This window comes from Halichoerus grypus, chromosome 14 (genome assembly GCF_964656455.1).
Source record: "Halichoerus grypus chromosome 14, mHalGry1.hap1.1, whole genome shotgun sequence".
Lineage (NCBI taxonomy): Eukaryota > Metazoa > Chordata > Mammalia > Carnivora > Phocidae > Halichoerus > Halichoerus grypus.
The window spans coordinates 82,222,762-82,245,740 of NC_135725.1; the positions used below are offsets into that span (position 1 = coordinate 82,222,762).

General features: G+C 44.6%; 1 protein-coding gene across 1 annotated transcript; it reads right to left on the reverse strand.

Annotated features, from left to right (window-relative positions):
* Nucleotides 1–9,447: 9,447 nt before the first annotated feature.
* Nucleotides 9,448–18,615, reverse strand: PDCL (phosducin like). The gene is made up of 4 exons (XM_036107855.2): nucleotides 18,413–18,615; nucleotides 16,786–16,962; nucleotides 13,187–13,368; nucleotides 9,448–11,439 (listed from the first exon to the last, which is right to left on the reverse strand). Exons 2-4 carry the CDS (start codon nucleotides 16,955–16,957, stop codon nucleotides 10,888–10,890), a joined length of 906 nt encoding a protein of 301 aa, XP_035963748.1. The 5' UTR covers nucleotides 16,958–16,962; nucleotides 18,413–18,615; the 3' UTR covers nucleotides 9,448–10,887.
* Nucleotides 18,616–22,979: the final 4,364 nt, after the last annotated feature.

A 22,979-nucleotide genomic window follows, 5' to 3' on the forward strand; every position in this document is an offset into this window, starting at 1 on the left:
TGCCAGCACTTCATTTGCTTTTACCCGCACAAAGCTAGGGTATTCTTATGGCCAGTTTACGAATGTGGACTCTGAGTCTCCAAGATGGCAGGCTAGTTGCTCGCAGAACCAGAACAAGCCCTTCTGCTGCTGGAGTTGCTCAGGTGCATTTTAACAGGGCCCCACAGAATCTAGACCCCAGGTTTGGGGGTCTCAGTGGAAGAACTTGCAAGAAGAAATCCCAGACCGGGGCAGGTGCACTGGCTCAGGTGAGGACACATTTGGGGTCTGAAAGTCTTCATGATATGCCCAATTTTTAAATAGATTTATTTTTTTTAATGTCCACATCTCTCCAAGAAATCCACACCCACCCCACCCCCCCTCCACTTCTCCCTTCAGGCTCTTTCCCTTCCAGGGAGGGGGAAGGCTGTAGCAATCCTGGCTTATCCACGGGCTTTTCCAGCTCCCACTCACAAGCCTGCCACCACCTGGTCCTGGAACTGCTACACTTTGCTGTTTAGATCTAAATAAATAAAAATAAATAAAATAAAATAAAAGGGAGCTTAAAGATCTTTAGCAGTTTTAGCAAAACAAAACAAAAACAAAATTTTTAAGAACACTTTTTTTCTAATAAACGTACACAGAAACATCTATAAAACTGAAGGGGGTTAAAAGCAGCACAGTCTAGGTGAGGTGAGAGTCAAAGACACCTTCTCTACCTCCTTGATGCTTCTCCTCCACCTCCCCGAGGGGCCCTCGATCTAATCCAATCCCTTCATTTGATAAACTGGGGAAATGAGGCCCAGAGTGGTTAAGGGACCTGCCCAAGTTCACACACTTCAGGCTTCCTTGCTCAGCCCATCAGACCCCATAGCTCGGCCCTATGATGACACTGAGGCCACTCTTTCCTGGTCCCTCTTCCTCCCACCCGCTCCCCAGATCATCTGCTCGTGCTGTGATGCCCGATCTTCGCTACTCTACCAATAGCCTGTCCCTTGCTTCACGACCCACTTCCTCCCTCTGCCTTCTCTGAAGTTTCACAAAGGTATTGGTCATGATGCTCATCAACCATTCCACACCTGCACCATCAGCCCTAACCTAGGGAATAGGGTGTGTCCTGAGGGACCTTGACTCACCCTATGAGCTGACATGAGGGACCTTGTCTGAGTTCTCTCGGTGTCTCTAGAACCTGGCACAGAGAATATGTATGTGATATGTTTTGCTTTGTCTGTCTTCTGATCTTCTTCCAGGTGATGTTGCTGCATAAGGGGAGAGGGACGCAGTGGGGTTTGGGAGATTACCAATACTTCCTTCTTCTGGGCCACCAGCCCTGCCCTGGTCATCCCAAAGAGCTGGTCACACCCTAGAAGGGTCTTCCACTTCCAGACCCCCAGTAGGACAGGCAAGAGAAGGGAATGGTGGGCATGTAAATAGCCTCAGTCACCAGGCATGTGGGACCCTGGGCCCCATCCCCAACCCACTCCTACCCTTGCTTTACTTTGGGTAGACCTAGCAGCTAACATTGACCTGAAGACAAGAGGATCAATCTTTCCCCCATCTCCAGAAAGACTGCAGAGGAGTTCTTAAATCCACTAAAGAATATTCCCCTGGATCTTTTTCACATGAAATATAAAGAGACCAATTTTGAATACCTGAAGCAAAATAAGCATATGCAAATGCTTATATTTTCTGCTCCCAGGCTGTTCCCCAGGAAGAGCTTATGCTTATCTCAGTGAGGCTGCTGTAGCTCACAGGGGTTTGCAGTCCCCCTTCAGGAAGTCTTTACGCTGCACACGAAAACCTGCTGCTTACCCACCATGTTCTTGAGTTTGTCCTGAAACGACTTCCGGCCGTTTCACAATCAATCTAGCCCACCCTCCCAGCATCAATATTTTCAACTTTTCAGTTTATTCAAAATAACATGGAGCGCTATGACCCACCTTATCCAGAAAAAAACAAACAATTGCATTTCAAGAAAAGAATTTGAGTCTGCCCTACACCCTTGCTTCTAATGTAACCTTCACGCATTAAGCAAGGCAGCCTTCATTTCAAATGTGCAGCAATTGGAGAGATCTCAGTGGTGAAAGAGCCTCCAATCATAAATGGGAAATTGATTACTCCTTCTATGGGTACAAAGGAAATTTCTATAAGCCTATATAATCTTTCGTGAAAGGGCTGCCGCCGGGAAAATGCAACTACACACGAAAAATAAGAACACAAGGCTCTTTCTTAATGCGGATATGGCTGCTTTAAAATACTTGGGATAGATCAATATTCCAAGAAACTGAGAGAGCCAGCAGCTTAGTTTGTTGGGGAAAAATAATCCGACCGGCCAGAGACCAAGTGACACTTGGGAGAAGTAGGAGAACTCAGATTTATTTTACGCCGGCGGACCCAGATGAGCCCATGCTTGAAGTTCCGGACCCCAGGCAACGGGGTTATAGGGCTTTTATAGGGGACTGCAGGCAGTCAGGTTCCAAGGGCTGTGCTGACTGCTGGCAGGTGGGTTTAAACTGGGGGGCGGGGCTGCTTTAGGCGAGGACCGTAGTGCGGGGAGCCTGTGGTGGGAAGCCCGTTTACAGAAGCAGAAACGGCTGCTTATCTCTTGCTCCCAGGGTTCTGGTTATCTCTAGCTTATTGTGAGTAACTTTCCGTCTTCTGGGGCCTCCTGGCCTGGGCCTGCTCTGGGTAATTTTCCTTTTCAAGTTCAGAGGATCCCTTAACTCACCCTATTCACATCTCTTCCAGTTTCTTTCTTCCACTCCCTTTACTTTTATGTGCTTCTCCTGTTTTCTCGTTCCTGTCGCTGGTTCCTATTTTCTGCCCTTGTTTGCTGTCTTCTCTCTCTCTTACTATTACTTACCAGGCACCAGGACTACGCACACAGTTCACAGGTCCCACATGCCTGGTGACTGAGGCTATAGCAGTAGCACGGATTATGATCCAAGCCAGAAGACAGGTACAAGTGCCTTAGCAGCATCCAAGAGGAAGCAAGGACTTGAGATCGGAGTAAGGGAGAGTTGAGGAAATTCACGGAGGAATCTGGTCAATGATACCAATGGCCCCAGTTCACCCATCCCTGAACCCATGCCCTTGGCCACATAACTTTGCCCTCCATGACTCCGGGTTCAAGCACGCAACTTGCTTTGTCAATAGAATATTAGGAGGCAAGACACAGGCATGAAAAGAAGCTACGATATTGGGCTTGTTCTCTTGTGTTTCTTTCATTGCCATGAGAAGAACATGTCCAGTTAGCCCAGTGGCCACAAGAGGAGGATGAAGGACACATGGGGCAGAGTCATCTAACTCGAATCCCTATCCAACCTATAGATGCAAGAGCAGCCCAGCCACGATCAGCAGGACCCAGCTGTCCCAAAGACACAGGAGTGAAAATCAATGACGCATGATTTAAGCAACTGAGTTTTTGGACGATGTGTTACATAGTAATAGCAAGCTGATGAAGCTCCCAGAGTTATTTCTGATATTTGCCTTTTTCTCCAACACAGCATGTCCCAGCCCCTAAAATGTCCCAAGGATTGATCTACCAAAGCATACTTGCTTTCTCTGTTTGCTCTTGTCCTGAGCATGAATCTACTGAGGATTCTTTGAGAGTATGAGTTAACGCTTTTCCACTGCACTAGGAGCACCTGGAAGTAGGAGTCAGGGCTCCCCCTTTCAGATCTCACAACCAAATCCACTTTCTCTTTGTACAGAGTCAGGTTCATCTCTTGGTTGCTTTCTTTGGAGACTTTATGCTCATTCCCACACTCAAATTCAAACCACACTGGAACACGGTCAGCTCCTCTCTTATGGGAAGGGAAACTGAAATTGACAAAGGCTGGAAAAATAAGATGAGCAAAACTAATCAAATAACCCCTTGTTGGGCAAGTAGCCAGACACCCCCCCACCCCCTGCCCCCACCCCCCCCCACACACACACAGAAACACCATTTCCACCCCTTCCTCTCCAAGGACCACAGAACAACTGACATTTGGTGAAACCATGACCAAGACCATCACCACACACATTACAAAATCTGGTAACCACAGACCTCAGAAACCACAATGATAAGGTAGGAAGCTACTTAATGATAGGCCAGACTGGGTGCTGGTAGCTTTGCATTCATCAGACCATTTAATCCTCATAAAAATACTGTGCAGCACATATTATTATCCCCATTTTACAGATGAGGAAATTGCAGCCCAGGGAGGTAACTTGCCCAAGGCTCCAAGCTACAAAGCAGTAGAATCAGTATTTGAATGGAGATCTGGCTCTGAGCTGACTTGAGGAATAGTAAAAGCCCATCCCTCACCCCATTCTTACTCCAAATCTATTTGCCATGCATCAGAATCACCTGGCCTGTTTATGTAAAATGCATATTCTACCCTCCACCCCCAGACATCCTGCATCAGTGGGTCAGGAGTGAGGGCTGGGACCGCATTTTAAATAAGCCCCTTAGGTGATTTGGTGCAGGTGGTCTCCAAGGCACACTCACAGAATCCTGGCCCTAAATCCTATAAAGCTTGAGACTGCTAAAAGGGAGAGAGCATCCTTGCCTTTAGAAAGGCTGTGCTTAGTGGGAAGTGTTCAGAGGTAACACAAAGGCTGTAGGAAATACACAATTCTGGAAAAGATGGACAGCAAGGTCTACCATGAACCTCAGAGGGCAGAGGATTCTGTGATTCTCTCCAACTCTCCTTCCAGATAAGTTTGAGGTATCCCATTTCTCTCTCCTCTCTTGAATTTATAGAAATTACTGGGAATCAGTGTCTTAGTTAGCTCAGTCCGTAACACCAACCACGGGGCAGGCACCCCTCATCTCTTCCCAGTAGCCTTTTTGGGTGGACATCATCATAGCCTGTGCAGAGGCAAGCCTGCCAAACAGTACTAAGATCCTGACTTCTGAGCTCTGAGTTCCTGGGCATTAAGTCCTGACATTATTCTTCACTGGCTGGTTGACCTCAGGCAAATTACTTAACTATAAATGAGGATAATAATATCTCTCTGGGGTTGTTATGAGAATTATCCAAGAAAATACATATAAAGTGCTCAGAATAGGGGTGCCTAGCTGGCTCATTTGGTGGAGCACGTGACTCTTGATCTTGGGGTCATGAGTTCGAGCCCCACGTTGGCAGTAGAGTTTACTTTGAAAAAATTAAATTAAATTAAAACTAAAAAATGAATAAGTAAATAATTAAGTGCTTAGAATAATGACCTGGCATCTAGTAAATCTCAATATATGTTGGTCACTTGCACCATCACAGGTAGGGGACAAGAAGTCATTGGGGATAAGCGGCAGGATTGGGATTTGAACACAAAGCTTGTGCTCTGAACTAGGGAGCTTGGGACTCTTCACTAGCGTGGGTGCCCCCTGCCTTCCTCTTTTCATCCTTAACTGACCATAATATGAAAGTTAAGTGCATGCATGTTGTATTCATCAGATAATATTTTGTTTGCTCTGTTACTCATTAATAAAGGGTGTGCATGTAATACTTTCTGGTTCTCTTTTCTAAAAACAAATTCTCTAAAATGACTAGTACATGGTGGTAGACATCACCTCCAGCCCCTAAATCTGAAGTCTGCGGCTGGGTTACCAACAGCAACAAAACTATTCTTTCCCTCTCCTCTGCTGCCACCATGTGGCCAAAACCAAGTTAGACCTGGCATTTCCTCTTGGCTTTGGCCCGGCTGAGGGTTTCATCTGAATTTGTAATCTGGTTCTCAGAGAGCATAGGTAGTAGTACACCTCTGACCAAAAATATGTAACATTTCTGGAAAAGCAATATAACAGAGAACCTTCTACCTTAATGTGAATTCCAGCCTACTTCAGCCTTGGCGATTTTCCCCACTTAAGCAGCCAACATGCGCTTCCATCAACGCAGATCAGAAACCTGAAATGACAAGATACAGACCCTGTCCCCAAATACTTCATAGTATTCTGTGTAAACAAATACTTACAATTCAACTGGGGCAACCACACATGCTGAAGATGGGGTTATCCTACAGGAAAAGGAGACAAGTTCATTCAAGCCACCAGGATTTCCACAACTCACACTTAGGGAAAACCTTACGTTTCTCATTAAACTAAATACAAAATGATAGCATGAAAACAACAGTAGATAACTTACGGAGATGTTCCTATGTATTAAACAAAGTGCTAAGTACTTTACTGGTATTAATTCATGGGCCTGTCACGCAAACTACTGTTATCCCACTAGGTAGGTGGGAAAGCAAAGCCACGGCATTGAGCCCTCAAAACTTTTTTTTTTTAAGATTTATTTATTTATTTTAGAAAGAGAAAAAGTGTGTGAGCTGGGGGAGGGGTAGAGGGAGAGGGAGAGAATCTCAAGCCGACTCCCTGCTGAGCACGGAGCCCTACATGGGGCTCGATCTCACAACCCTGAGATCATGACCTGAGCCAAAATCACGAGTCGGATGCTTAACCTACTAGGCCACCCAGGCGCCCCCCTCAAAACTTTTCTTAACCAATGTTGTCATAACCCATAGAAGCACCGGGAATGGTGTGACTGCTTCTTCCTGAAGAGACAGGAAAGACTTATCAAGGTTCCACAAAAAAACAGAGATAGAGCAAGTTAGCAGTAAAATGTTATCGGTAAAACTAAGTGAAGGGTATACAGGTATTAACTGTAATATTCTTTTAATTTTCCTGTAGTTTTCAAAATAAAAGGTGATTTTTAAAAATGCATGAATTCATCAAAGTTGAGAGCCAGACGGGTCTTAAAAGAGCATATAATTTACCTCTTATTTTACAAATGGGGAAACTAAGGCCTAGGGAGAGGAAGAGGTTTGTCTGAGGGAACACAGCTGGCTGCCGGGAAAGCTAGAGTTCACGTTCACTGTTCTCTGGATCATTGCCACCTGCAGTGGACATGGGTGGGCAGTATGGTTCTGGGGGGACAGACCAGACAGGCTTTGCGGGGAAGGACTTTGTGGAGTCCTGGCAGGGAGGGGAGGACCCCTCAGCGGGTCACAGCCACAGCCCGGATGGGTGGAGGTTCTGATGTGAAACGCAGGCAGGACCAGGGGACCCGGGCTCCACCCAGCTTAACTCCTTTTTCTCTTTAAATTCGCTCCCTAATTTTCTTTCTCCAATCTATTCTCTCCACTTTTTCTTTTTTATCTTTTTTAAGATTTATGTATTTACTTTGAGAGAGAGAGCTCATGTGGGGGCACAGGGGGAGGGGCAGAGGGAGAGAGAGAGAGAGAATCGTCAAGCACACTCCCCACTGAGCAGGGAGCCGAATGCTAGGCTGGACCCCAGGACCCCAAAATCATGACCTGAGCCAAAATCAAGAGTCAGACGCTTAACCGACTGAGCCACCCAGGTGCCCCCACTTTTTGTTTTTTAAATTGATCTGTTTTACTGTCACTTGATCATTTGCTTTCTCCACGCAGAACTAACACGACATTGGAAATGGTATAAATTTTGGAAATATCCAGACCAGATTTTATACCCTGCCCTGTCCATAAGCTGGAGTAGTCACTTAACCCTGCTAAGTCTTGGTTTCTTCATGTCTGAAAAGTTACTATTTATTTCCTACCTTGAAAGGCTCCTGGTATTCAGTGGTTTATTTTATTTTAATTTATTATGTTCAGTTAGCAAACAATGTTCATTATTAAATGTTTATTGATCCTTAGCAAGAGTCAAGCACAGTAGTGGGCACTGGGGTTGATAAAAACTTATTTGAAGGCAGTGTTCTGAATATTTTATATGAAAGGACTCATGTTACTCATCCCCATTTCACAGACGAGGACACTGAGGCACAGAGGGGTTCACAAAGCTAGTAAATGTTAGCCTACTATTCCTGGAGTGAACAATGATCGTGCCAGGCACTGGGAAGAAAACCGAGCCTGTGCGTGGGACTCTCGTGCTGGAGGAAAGTGAAATCTGGAATACTACAGGCACATAGTTTGTGATAGACAAGTATCAGTTTCTTTCCTTTCCTCAATGCCATGGCTAAAAAGGAGAATCACATAAAGAGGAAGAGAAGAGCTCTGAGCGTTTGGTTTCAACTCCTTCTCTCCCTAACTCAAATAAGCTGGTTTGTGATCATGGCTGTCATTATCTTAATCCATACATCAGTGATTCTCACACCTGCACAGGCCTCAGAGTCACCTGGAGGACTTGGAAAGAGTGTGCTGGGCCACTCCCGGAATTTCTGATGCGGTGGGTCCGGGGTGGAGCCTGAGAATCTGCATTTCGAACAAGTTTCCCAGTGAGGCTGATGCCTGTGCTGTGGGACCACATGCTGAGAACCGCTATGACCGAAGAGATGAAGCATACTGTTCCCATTGCAGAGGTGAGGAAACTGAGCTTCAAGAAGCCTAGGTACCTCACTAGGAGCTACACCAGTGACAGGATTCGAACGCGGATCTTTCTTGACTCCCAAGCCTGTGCTATTTCTGCTATACCTGAGTAAGAGATTTAATACTCAAGGATTTCCCCATTCCATTTCTGTTCATTTTATTCTAGAATCTCTGTTCTTGAAAGGCAAAGTGAAGGTTCTGCAGGTGGCTATTTTCATTTCCAATAGGAACAGAAGATGTTTTCTAAAAACTATTTTGTGGAGCGCCTAGGTAGCTCAGTCGGTTGGCTCTTGGTTTGGGCTTGGGTTGTGATCTCAGGGTCTTGAGATCAGGCCCTGCGTTCTGTGCGGAGTCAGCTTGGGATTCTCTCTTTCCCTCGACCCCTCCCCCTGCTATGGCAGTCTCTCTCTCAAATAAATAAGTAAACCTTAAAAAAAAAAAATCTATTCTGTAAATGTTCTTGCCCATCCACCCAACAATTCCTCTTCTAGAAATCTATACTAAGAGAACAATCCAAAATACAGCCCCAAATGCAAAGATGCTAAGTGTTTTAATGAAAAACTGGAATCTAAATACCCAATATTGGGGCGCCTGGGTAGCTCAGTCAGTTAAGCGTTCAACTCTTGGTTTCAGCTCAGATCATGATCTCAGGGTCATGAGATCGGGCCCACATCAGGCTCTGTGCTGGGCGTGGAGCCTGCTTAAGGTTCTCTTTCTCCCTTTCCCCGTCCCCCACCACTCATGCATGTGTGCTCTCTCAAAAAAAAAACAAAAAACCCAATATTAAGGAACTGGTCAAATAAATCATGGTATATCCATATGATGGAGTATTATGAAGCCATTAAAAATTATTTATTTAGAATTTTTATAACACGTCAAAGTATTTATGATATAATATTAAATAAAATAGAACACAAAACTAAATCCAGTAAGCTCTCAATGTTATTAAAAATACTGAAAAAAAGACTGAGGGAAATAAACAGGAACATTGACAACAGTTGTCTCTGCTGCTTCTACACTTTCTACAGTGAGCTTTTTAAAGCAGATAAACCATGCACTTTCTTCCTGACAAACCACAACAGATATTTTCAAGACCCTTCTACAGTTAGTCCACTCCTGAATAACCAGAAAAAGCAAAAATGATTTTTAAAGTTAATCTTTTAATTCCAGATTACATTTTCCCTGACCTTAGAATTATACTGTTTTAAGTAAAAAAACAAGTGAAATACATTCAAATGACAATCATTATTATAAATAAGAATACAAATAGAAAAGACTAGAAGGATACCTATAAAAATGATAATGCGGATAATTTTTGGTTGGCGGAATTATAGGACTTTTAAAATCTCTTTTTTAGCTTAATAATTTTAATTACATTTTCTACAACAGACACCTATTACTTCTGTAGTAAAAAGTCTTTGCTCTTTTTCCTTTTAAGAGACAACCACCAAGCAAATTACAGCACCAACTACACAGTGAAATATTAATGACCATTTTTAAAAATGTTGTAGATTACTTAATAACATGAAAAAAGTTTGATCTATATTAGCTGACCATACTATAAAACAGTATGTTCAAAATGATCCCATTGTTTTGTTTAAACACAAGCAAATGTCTACATATACAAAGGAAATACAATGGAAGGATATATGCCAAAATATTAATAGTGTTTTACCCTAGACAATAGGATTAGATATTATTCTAACTTTCTTATTTTCACTTCTGTATTTTGGCAAATGTTCCTCTGTTAGATATTACTCTTCCAGTATGCAAAAAAAAAAAAAAGGAAAGCTTTTTAAAAAGCTACATTAAAACAAAAAGTTACATTGTTAAGTAAGAGAAAGACAAAGAAATGAGCAGGAGTATCTTATTGAAAGACCCTCCTTTAAAAAGGCTTCCTAGCTCCAAACCAGCTCTGACTTCTAAATCAAGCTGGCCTTCCGGCATCAGGAGGGAGTCAGCATCAGTCTTCCCTCCTACTCAAGACTGAATAAGGCTTGAGCGGGACACGGGCTCCAGCAGCAGAGGTCACCCCTCTTGATGGGCAAACGTACACTGTCTGGAACCTTTAGACAAGACCCTGGTAGAGAACAGGGTCTAGGGTAAAAACGTAACTGCCTTCCAAGACTATGGATCTGATTACAAGTAAGTATAATTTATGATCACTGATGAAGGAGACACACAATTTATGTTGCAAAGAACACATTAACTATAGAATTATACTCCCAGGCCTGGCAGAGACCTCTGAGATCATCTGAAGACAATTTCCAGGACACTGTCTTTAGGATGTTATGTAAATATTGACTAGAAACAATAACAGAGATGTTATGCTGGAGAATCTTAAGTAAACAGTTCAAAAGCCTGGCTTCCTGTTTATACAATTTTAAGTCACTTTACTGCTAGCCACAAGGTGATTCAGCATTCCAACTGAATCTAAGAATTTCTTGACTTTACATATACTAAAAGGGACTACAAAGAACAGCTGAAAAGCCACACAACACAGGAAGGAACAAAAATAAATACACAGACATGTGTCTTCCAGCCCAAACAATGAGAAATCTATGCAATTAGACTAGCAGTTCAATCTATTTCCAAATCGCTATCCTCACTGTGACAGGTGCCAGAGTTACGCACAGACGTCAGCACTAAGACTTCCTTTTCGGGGAGCAATCCAAATTCCTGTAGAAAAGCTTCAAGGTCCACAGCAAAGAAATCTTCCCCCAGCTGGTCAGTGACACGAACAAAATTGCCAATCAATTCACCTCCCTTGTAGATCAGCAGGGCAGGGAGGGCATTCCTGGTGAAGCGACTGCTGGCCCCGATAACCGAGCTCTTCACCCGGCAGAATTTGACAGCTGGGTACTCGGCAGCAAGGCAAATCATGCACCCATTCATGGCTTCGGTCCCCGGAATGCCGTCCTCATAAATATGGACCATGATGAGGGTGCTTTTCTGCTCTTTATCAATCATGTCTAAAAACCCTTCTCCACTGGGGATCTCAAAAACCTGCTTGAACTGGGGCCCTTTGTGAAGCTGCTGCCGCATCTCTTCCATTCTCTGCTTCCGGTACCGCTGGAGGAACTCTTCGTCATCTTGGTCCTCATGCATCATGGCAAACTCCTTCAGAGTCATCTGCAGGACGACCGCAAAGTGAGCAGACGCAACATGAACCCGACTCTGCGGTTATAGTTAGTATGCACCCCACGCGTCTGGGATGCGAGGAACCCTGCTAAGTGCTCTGTACGCATTAAAGCCCACAGAAATCTTACGATAACCCCACCGGGAGGGAACTTTTATTGCCCTCATCTTACAAACGAGATCCGAGGACTTGAGATTACTGGCGCCAGTTCACGTCGGTACGAGCCCAGGATTCAAACTAGATTTTTTAAAAAAACCCAATCTTTTAACTACTGCATTATGATGCCTCTCCATCCAAAAAGGCGGTTAATATCACTTCATGAGCGTGTTTCTTTTGGTCAGTCTTGACAGTGGATTAATTATTTTATCCACTATGTCAATTTTGGTAAAAAGACAACAGAATATTAAGGAATTTAAAAAGAACACTCGCAATTCTTGCTCTGCACGCTCCCCACACACACAGTCACATACACTCTCTAAAACTGGATGTTGCTTTTTATTACAGTCGCAAGCTGAAATCATTTTTGCTTTTTTAACAGCAGCTGTTGGGTGTACCAATTAAGCCATAACCTGCTTTTGCCACTTGGCATCATTACATCATAAATATTTCCTCGCATTTCTAAATATTTTTTTTTTAGAATTACACATAATGTGCCATATTTTGCTTAACTTCCCAGTTTCTGGCATTGAGCCATTTTCCAGCTCTGTTCCACAGCACACAACCCAGCAGGACACGGACAGCTTCTCTCAACTGCCCCATGTGGTCATGTGATATGTTGCTTCATCTGCTCTAATCTCAGTATAAGGAAGCCTCCTCAGCAGTGGGCACCTTGCCCTGCAGCCAGCTTATGTTACAAAAGTAACATACTTCCTTCTCCTGGCCTGGAACGGAGCCTAGCTCTGCCCAGTACAGCACCGATTAGAGGGTGGGCCAGGGAACAACAGTAGATCAGAATGGACATTTCTGCATCACGGCCAGCACCATCCTTCCCCCCAGCTCCCAACTCTCCTGTCTATCTTGGTCTGCCAGAGTGGCTCTTTCTGAGCCATTATGGTCAGAAAGTCTCCTGCCCCGAAATCCTCCTCCTGCTCCAGGCAAATGACTCCTCACTCAATCCTCTTATGTGCTCCCTGATCCTGGCTGGTATTGCCAGCCAAGAGCTGCTTTGGGCCATGGCCAAATGATCTCAGGCACTCCTAGACATTCATCCATGTGCAGAGGGCAGGTGGGGGGATTAGATGGTCCTTTTGATATGGGGGAAATAAGAGAGTCAGGGACCTAGTCCCAAATATCTTCCAGAAGCAAATATCTGCCCATTTGCTTCTACTGTGTTGCCTTGTTCTGCTAAATTCTCATGAACAGGCTTCAGGTGAAACAGCAGAATCATGGAAAGAGCAAAAAAGTCTGGCTGAGACTCCTACTTCCTATTAGCATTTACTGGTTGCATGCCCTGAGCCAAGGCCCCTCTCCTCTCGAAGCATCTGTTTCATTGTCGGTAAAACAGGGATAATGCCACCAACCTCAGAGGGTTATTCCTGGCCCAAGGCCTCAATAAAGGACAGAAAACTCCCGTTTACTGAGCACTGTCAATGGGCCAGGCACTGCACTGGGCTTTGCACCCAGAGAGCACTGTGAGGTAGAGATGCCAACCTCACCTAACCCGTGACAAACCGGACTCTGAACGGAAGACACATCCCCACGGGAAGCTGCGCTGAGAAAAGCCCGGGGGCTGCTAATTACCTTCCCACTGAGCTTCTCCTGGAGGTCCTTCTGCTTGTGTTGCTCCTCCTCTTCATCCAGATGGGACCTGCAGGTCATCGACAGCTTCTTGACTAGCCTTTCCATCTCCCGGCACTGCTCTTCTCTCTGCTCTGTCTCCAGCTGTTTGAAGCGGCGCCAGTCATTTATCACCCCTTTTGGACCTGAGTGGGGGGTGAATGTGGAGGTGACCAAGAAGAGCGGGCAGAGGATTACGGGCCAGCTCACATCCGGCTAGAGCCTGCTCCATCGGCTGCACGGGGACATGCACACAGGCTCGTGTGGCCCCCACACAGTGACATCCGCTGCGGCGTGGCTCGCCGTAATTAAATGGAGGAGCTAAGGCCCGACATCAGGAGGGGCACTACATAAATCGGGATTCATCTACTCAAAGGAAAATAAGGTAACTCGTACAAAGAATGAGGTAGCTATATGTTTCTTGCCATGAAAGATGTTCAAATATATTAGGTCAAAAAAAAAAAAAAAGAGCAAAATGCAGAACAATATCATGGGACGGTCATCCATTCTTTAGAAAAGAAATTGTATGTGTATGTATATATATGTACGGATATCTGCTTATGCACATGTACCTTTGTATGTTCATAGAAAAAGGACTAGAAGGAAATGTCAACAGTTAACAGAGGCTGTCTCTAGGTAGGGGGATCCAAGGGGACTAGTGAGACAGAACCGCTACTTTTTTCTTTCTACATTCATACATTCTGTATTATCTGGATTTTTTTTTTAATATTTTATTTATTTATTTGACAGAGAGAGACACAGTAAGAGAGGGAACACAAGCAGGGGGAGTGGGAGAGGGAGAAGCAGACTCCCCGTGGAGCAGGGAGCCTGATGTGGGGCTCCATCCCAGGACCCTGGGATCATGACCTGAGCCGAAGGCAGACGCTTAACGACTGAGCCACCCAGGTGCCCCTATACCGTATGGATTTTTATAAGATTGTGGCAGGTTGTTCTGTTATTCAAGTTACCCCCAAGCCTCGCTGCTCCCATGCTATATATCCCTGCCATGTGATTTGTAGGACCTTTTATGGGATGAGTATATGCATCCCTGGCTCACTGATGTTGGGCTTGGCCATGTGACTTGCTTTGGCCAATGGATTCTGAGCAAAAGATTTTTTTAATTTTTTAAATTATTTTTTATTGTTATGTTAATCACCATACATTACATCATTAGTTTTTGATGTAGTGTTCCATGATTCATCGTTTGTGCATAACACCCAGTGCCCCATGCAGAACGTGCCCTCTTTAATACCCATCACTAGGCTAACCCATCCTTCCACCCCCCTCCCCTCTAGAACCCTCAGTTTGTTTTTCAGAGTCCATCATCTCTCATGGTTCGTCTCCCCCTCCGATTTCCCCCCTTCATTCTTCCCCTCCTGCTATCTTTTTTTTTTCTTAACATATATTGCATTATTTGTTTCAGAGGTACAGATCTGTGATTCAACAGTCTTGCACAATCCACAGCGCTCACCATAGCACATACCCTCCCCAGTGTCTATCACCCAGCCACCCCATCCCTCCCGCCCCACCCCCCACCCCAGCAACCCTCAGTTTGTTTCCTGAGATTAAGAATTCCTCATATCAGTGAGGTCATATGATACATGTCTTTCTCTGATTGACTTATTTCGCTGAGCAAAAGATTTATGAGCCATTAATGTTTCTAACAGTCCTCTCTTGCTCACTAGACTTGGTCATGAAAAGGCATGTCCCAATCAGGGGTTGCTCCCTCAACCCTGTCGCTAGAATGACACGATATATGAAGAAGAGGCAGGCTGCTGCTCACCCACACAAGCAGCTTTGAGGAATACACCTTCACTATCATAAGCCACTGAGGTTTGGAGGTCATCTGTTACCACAGGAAAAAAATATAAAAATCTACATGAAGATGGGGCACCTGGGTGGCTCAGTCATTAGGCATCTGCCTTTGGCTCAGGTCATGATCCTGGGGTCCTGGGATCAAGCCCCGCATCGGGCTCCCTGCTCAGCGGGAGGCCTGCTTCTCCCTCTCCCACTCCGCCTGCTGGTGTTCCCTCTCTCGCTGTGTCTCTGTCAAATAAATAAAAATCTTAAAAAAAAAAAACAACTTTAAAATTCTACCAAGAAACACAAAGAAGGATCTGATTAAATGGAAAAGCAATACCATATTCCTGACCAGGAAGGCCCAATATCACAAGGGTGCCAATTAACCCTAAATTAATCTATATATTTAATGCATTCCCCTGTATGCATGCTCCTAAATTTGTTTTGGAAAAACAAGAAAGCAAAAGTTAAGGGGCACCTGGCTGGCTCAGTCAGTAGAGCATGTGACTCTTGACCTTGGGGTTTTGAGTTCAAGCCCCACACTGGGCACAGAGCCTACTTTAAAAAAAAAATTGGGAAAATGGTGACACAGAAGAGTACTGAGGGAAAACCAGCCCCACCAGATACTGAAACCTGTAATACAGTAATTAAAAACAGTGTGATATAGCACAATAAAAGACAAATCAATGCAAGAGACTACAAAGTGCAGCTAAAGACACAAATAGAGACAGGAATTCAGTACATGATAAAACTGACATTTCAAAGCAATAGAAAAAAAGATCGTTTATTCACTAAATGGTGTTGAAACCAGTGGGCAGCAATATGAAGACAAAAAGGGAGCCCTACCACATACCTTGCACCAAAATGAATTCCAGATGAATCAATATTTAAGTGTAAAAAAAAGAAAGGAAGAAAGAACGAAATCATGAACATACCAAGAAAAAGTATGGGAGAAGCTTTTTATAATCCTGAATGAAGACCCTTTCAGTAAGAAAAAAAAGTAAGAAAGTATTAAATAATGCTTTCAGACACATAAAAATAAAAGTTTTATGCCAGGAAAAGAACATAAAGTCAAAAGACAAACAACAAATTGGTAGAAATAGTTACAGCTCATAACACAGATGAGTTTCCTTACTATATAGCTGCCTAAAAAGAAAAAGACCAACCACCAATTTTTAAAAATGAGTAAAGGCTATGAAAATATCTCTTTAAGTTCAAGAGGCTCAACATCCCTCTCGAAAAAGATAGAAAATAAAACTACAATGAGTTACCATTTGTCATCCACCAGGAGGCAGAGATCCCAGAGATCTCTGATAACACAGCAGGAGGGCAAGTGTATGGGGAAAACCATACTGCTGGTTACGTATAAAACAGCGCCACCTCAATTGCCACAATTTGGAAATATGAAAATGTAAAAGTATTAATATGCTATTTCTAGGAGTTTATACTACCACATAGGATACTACCATGTACTATATGCATACCTATGACTTATGTGATATCAAACCACTATTAATTTGAGAAGCCAGATGCAAAAGCAAGGCCGTCTGTGTTAACTGCGTGTGTGTTCACAGTCTACGTACGCTGTGCACACCTGTCGGCTTTGTGCACTGAGATGGCTAGAAGCACGCAGAGGGACATGATGACTCGAGGCTCTCTCTGGAAGTGAGACTGGAATTAGAAGTGATCAGGAGACTTCTAACTGATACATATTTAATGGACATTTGTTAAACCCGATCCCAGAGCTCAGGGGTTCCCAGTACCTGTGTTAACTGAGATGCCTTCACCTGCCAACTCAGCATCTGCAGGTGTCGAACTCCCGGCCGGTGCCGCCCTGCCTCCGTCCTTGTCCTCGTGGTCGCTGTCCTCACCCTCACTGCTGCTGTAATAGTACTGCAGCTTCTCCCCCAGCAACTTGTCATCCAGGGTCGTCATGGTGCCTAAGAGAGGCAACGGATCAGGCTCTTTGTTGGTGTGAACCAGACAGACACGGACTAGGGGCTCACTTATGCTGAGATCCTACAATTTACAAGACCCGAAAAGTGATTTTTTTCATAAGCAGGATCTCAACAAATCCATACCATCATCCCGGGTGACAGGGTCAATCACGCTCTTTTTGTCGAAGGTAAAACTGAAGCTCAGACAAGGGCAGTTTCTCTGCCAAGCTTTACAGTGAATGGTGGAGCTGGGATCAGACCCCAGGGTGCCTGACTCCAAGACGCGGAAGGTGTGCGTCACTGTCTTCCGTACACCATACCCTGTACTGGCCTGTGGGCTTGGAGGAATCTACTTACTGGCTGGAGGTTTTACCTACACATACTTTTAGGTTTTCCTATCAACTACGACTGCTGGGTAATTGAAAATTGGGTAAGAATCCTCAGGAAAAACTCCAAAAAGCAGCATCAAGAGTATTATGCTGAGTCACTCTTTGTTTAAATCAATCACTCATGTGTCCCTTGCCTCCAACTGCCCCTAACGCACACTTACGGTGAGGACCGATGGGCTCTGGAAGCCCTACCAACTTTGGTTAAAAGAAGGGCCCCTGACAAGATCTTTCTAATTCCCAAGAGTTTAAAGGGCAATGGTTAGAGCCAAGACTGCATCAGAAGAAACCAAGGGCACTTGGGGAGAAAGGTACAGCTTAGCTCCTCAGAGGCCAGCTTGCCCTTCCAGGAGGAAGGGTGCCAGCTCTAGTCCCTCCCCTAAGCATCGTAATACTATGCTTCCTCCATTGAACACTTATCACCGGGCCTGTGAAACTCCGTTACAAAGTGGCTCCCCCAAGGGGCAAGGGGTTCCCGAAAGCAGGGACCTCCAAGGTCCAGCACAAGGCCTGCGCGGCGTTCACTAAGCACATACGGAGACAGGCAGGGTCGGTGCGGGAATGCGAGACCCTAGTAGTCAGAGAAGGGGCACACAAGGCAGGGCTGATCGAAAGAAACGTGCAGATACGGGGGGCTGGGGGCCGCGGGGGACCAGAACCAAACTTAAGAGGCATGGAGCGGCCGGGCGGTGCAGGGTGGGCAGAGAGACTGGGCAGGGGTGTGCTCGGTGAGGGCGGGGCCTCTGAGGAGGATGCGGCTAGGGCGGGGCCAGTGGAGAGGACTGAAGGAGGCGGGGCCGGCGGGGAGGGCGGGGCCTCTGAGGGGAGGAGTTGGGGCGGGGAAAAGCGGAAGGGCTGGTGGAGGAGGCGGGGTCGCGGAGGGGCGCTGAGGGCGGGGCCAGCGGAAGGGTGGCGGAGGGGCGCGCGGAACCGTTGGGGGCTCCTGAGGGAGGTGGGACCAGAGGAGGAGGCGGGGCAGGGAAATCGCGGCGGCCGTGGGGGTCGAGGGGGCGCGCAGACATCACCTCCCACCCGTGCTCCGTGCCCGCCGCTTCTTCCCGACTGACCTCAGTGCAGTTACCCCGTCTAGCTCAGTCCGGATCCTTTCCGGCTGGCAGCTCCGGACACTTCGGAAGGAAGGGTGAGCTCGGTAGGAGGAAGAGAAGTGGGTCGGCGCCTTGAGCACTAAGAGAAAAGCCGCCGGAGTCCCGACTGCGCGGACCAATGAGGCGGCCTTCCCGCGGTCGGGCAGACGCACGCTGCCCAATTAGGGGAAGCCTCCTGCGGCGGCTGAGGGGAATGCTACGGGTCCTTCTTTGGGACAAAACACCTCGACGGCAGTAGTACTCTTCGGTTGGCTTTGTTTTGATTTAAACGAGAAGTCACCCTGTACGTGCCTAGTTTTTAATAATAAGAAAAGTTTGTTTGGTTATCTTTGAAGTTTCTGAAACCATTCCACCTGTGTTTCTTATTGGTTCTTAATCACATCGCGGCCCTTAAGACAGACTCAGAGACATTAAATATTTTGCCCAAAAACACACAGACTTGCATTAAAAAAAGCAGCAGCAGCCAGGTCCCCGACAACGCTGTGTGAATTTCTGAATTGGGTCCTGGAACAGAAAAAGGACATGAAAGGGACAACTGATGAAATAAGGTCCATTAACAATAATAGTGTATCAGCAGTTTTGATAATTGTACTATGGTTATGTAAGATGTTAACCTTTGACTATTCTGGGTGAAGAATATAGGAGAATTCCATGTTACTTTTGCAACTTTTTTTTAAGCCTAAAATGATTTCAAATTGAGTCCTTATTAAGCTGTCCAATACACACCCATGAAGTAATTAATAGAAAGCTTTGTGCAAATTGAATCATCCAAAATACCCTAAAACAATACACTCTAAAATAGGGCTCCTAATTTGAGGGAGATATCCTCAACTTGTGGTCCTACGACCACCTGAAATTGTCTGCAAATTGGTGTATGTGCCCATTTTCCCAAGAAGCTGTTGGTTCAGGCTATCAAGAGTGAGAACTCCCCTGGGGCGCCTGGGTGGCTCAGTCCTTAAGCGTCTGCCTTTGCTCAGGTCAGGTCCTGGGGTCAGGATCCCGCATCCGGCTCCCTGCTCTGCGGGAAGCCTGCTTCTCCCTCTCCCACTCCCCCTGCTTGTGTTCCCTCTCTCTGTCAAATAAATAAATAAAATAAAATATTTAAATATTTTTAAAAAATGAGAACTCCCCTCCGCAAATTTAAGAACAATTCATCCTATGGAGATCCTACGGTGACTTGTATTTTTGTTTGCAGAGTGAATAATCTTACCTTAATCAGATTTGTGTGTTGAACAGCCAGCCAACTGGAGGATGCTTGTGATCTGCCTTAAGGGACAAGCCAGCACCCAGCAACAAAGCCTCTGCAAGGCAGATTCCCCATAAATATCTGTTAAATGAATGCTAGGTGAATGCATTTGCTTTTAGTTCTGTTTTTCTGACATCTCCCTGAAGCAAGGATCTTCTTCATCCCTGGTGGTGCTTTGTCCTTCAAAATTCACTTTGGGGGCGCCTGGGTGGCTCCTTTGATTAAACATTTACCTTTGGCTCAGGTCATGATCCCGGCGTCCTGGGATCCAGCCCCTGCGTAGCAGGGAGCCTGCTTCTCCCTCTCCCTCTGTTTGCTTCTCCCTCTCCCTCTGCAGCTCCCCCTGCTTGTGCTCTCTCGCTCTCTCAAATAAATAAATAAAATATTTAATAAAAAAAATTTCACTTTAAATTTAAGGCTGTAATCCTCAGTGCTATCCAAAGATCCTTGTTTCCCTAGGCAGGTTACCCTCCCATTCACTAAGAGGAGCAATTCACATCTCTTTTCTCAAATACTCAACGCTCTCTCCCCTCTCCTGGCTCAGTTTATGACCTTGGTTCTTTTTTTCGCCTGAAAAACAGAAGCAGTCAGGAGCTGAGGACTGCTCAAAACAGACAGAACAAGCAGAAGCAATCAAAAGAGACTTACACTCGTGTCCACCTTCAAAACGTACCAACAACCTCCTGCATCTGTACCTATTAAATGGGTCACTGGTGCAGTGGGTCCCACTCCTCTAGCCTGGTAAAGGACTCTTCCTGCAATTACCTCCTGTCTCCCCTGCATATTCAAGCTTGCCTTCTACAGCCTGCTTTTATGCTTTCCTGGTTCTCATCGCCAAAAGAAAAAATCCTCTCAGATACCATTTTCCACCATTCAGATTGTTAAAAATCAGAAAGTTTGATCACAGCAAGACTGTGGGGAATGCATTGTTGGTGAGGTGTAAACTGATACAACTCTTATAGATGAGAAATACTGGTCAATAATGCAAAAATATATACCTTCACTCTTAATCATAGGAAACAAACTGAGGGTGGCTGGAGGGGAGGTGGGTGTGGGGATGAGGTCACTGGGTGATGGACATTAAGGAGGGCGCGTGATATAATGAGCACTGGGTATTACGTAAGACTGATGAACCACTGAACTCTCTACATCTGAAACTAATAATACACTATACGTTAATTTAAAAAAAAAAAGAACTTAGCGGGCACCTGGGTGGCTCAGTTGGTTAAGCGACTGCCTTCGGCTCAGGTCATGATCCTGGAGTCCCGCATCGGGCTCCCTGCTCAGCAGGGAGTCTGCTTCTCCCTCTGACCCTCCCCCCTCTCATGCTCTCTCTATCTCATTCTCTCTCTCAAATGAATAAATAAAAAAAATAAAAATAAATAAATAAATAAATAAAATAAAAAAAAAGAACTTAGGGAACAGCGAATGACCGGCTAAAGTTCTCAGAAAAATCTGACTCAATATATTCAGTAGTATAAAAAATATATAAACACCTTGTTAATTAGATATTTGCTGTTTGAACGGTAGAGAGTATCAATAAATTATAAAAAAATACTTTTAAAAATTTAATATTTTTTTAGCCCAGAAATTCCACTGCTGAAGTTCATCCTATCAATATACTTGCATGAACATAGTATTGAGTTTAAAAAAAAAAAAAAAGCAAGGTGGTGGAGAACATTATGTATTAGTTTCCTGCCTTTTGCATAAAAAAAAACCAAAAAGTGTTACTTGCTTATATTTGCATAAAGAAAAGCATTAAAAAATGTGTAAGAAATAGAATAGTTATCTTCAAGGGATAGAGGCGAGTCAGGCCTGGAAGAGAGACTTTTTATATATGACTTTATATGTGTATATTCTAGAGTTTAAGAATAATTTTGGGGGGGTACCTGGGTGGCTCAGGCAGTTAAGCATCCGACTCTTGATTATGGCTTGAGTCATAAGCTCAGTGTTGCGGGATCAGCCCCATGTCCGGCTCTGGGCTGGGCATAGAGCCTGCTTGGGAGTCTCTCTCCCTCTCCCTCTGCCCCTCCCCACCCTGCTTGTGCTTTCTCTCTCTCTCTCTCAAAAAAAAAATAATAATAATAATTTTTTTTTGTAGTTAATACTACCTGAAATTGTCCCTTCTGGTACAGTTTTAAGGCTGATTTTCATTGATGTCTCTTTTAATATATTCACTCTCCTGGTTGTATATGATGGAGAGATATATCTAGTGGTGTCCTTGTTGGGAATATAGTTTGCATCTGTTAGGAGTGACTGTCTATATGAGTTAGTTACCTAACAATATTCAACAGGACTGCTCAGCGTAGCAGAATTTGGGGATGGTGTGGATAATGACATTTCTGTCTAATGGTACTCCCATTAGTAGTTTATGGTTCTTTTTTTTTTTTTTTTGATTATTTATTTATTTTATTTGACAGAGAGAGGCACAGCGAGAGAAGGAACACAAGCAGGGGGAGTGGGAGAGGGAGAAGCAGGCCTCCCGCTGAGCAGGGAGCCTGATGCGGGGCTCCATCCCAGGACCCTGGGATCATGACCTGAGCCGAAGGCAGACGCTTAACGACTGAGCCACCCAGGCGCCCCCAGTAGTTTATAGTTCTTAAAGTATTTTACTTGTAAGGTTTTTGTTTGTTTATCCATAGAGCATACTGAAAGTATTTCTTAGCGGGAGGACGAAAATCCATAGCTGTTTTGTGACTATTAAAGCATTCGCCTTTTAATAAGGGAAAATCTTGATCCAACCAAAAGATTTACAAACTGTTATTAAACATATTTGAAGTTTTGAAGTAACTGAATGAAATTCATATAAAAATTCTTAAATGCCTTGAGGCATGGGTTTCAAGGCTTCCTCTACCCTTAGACTTTTTCCAGATGATGATAATTAGACATAAAACAGGATTTGGTCTTCCACTGTGTTTCCCACCAATATTTTTGTAAATTTAGAACAAATTTGTCCCTGTCGCTTGGGTTTTTTTGGTTTTTTGATTTTTTTTTTTTTAAGATTTATTTATTTACTTTAGAGGGAGGGAGGGAGAAAGAGAGCGCGGGAGCAAGCAAGCACAGGGGTGGGGAGGGGCAGAGGGAGAGGGAGAGAGAAACTTAAACAGATTCAGCACTAATTGCAGAATCCAACTCAGGGGCGGGGCTCAGTCTCATGACCTTGAGATCAAGAACAAGACCTCAGCGGAGATCAGGAGTTGGAGGCTTAATCAGCTCTGCCACCGAGGCATTTCACTTGGATTTTATTTATTTATTTATTTATTCATTCATTCATTCATTCAT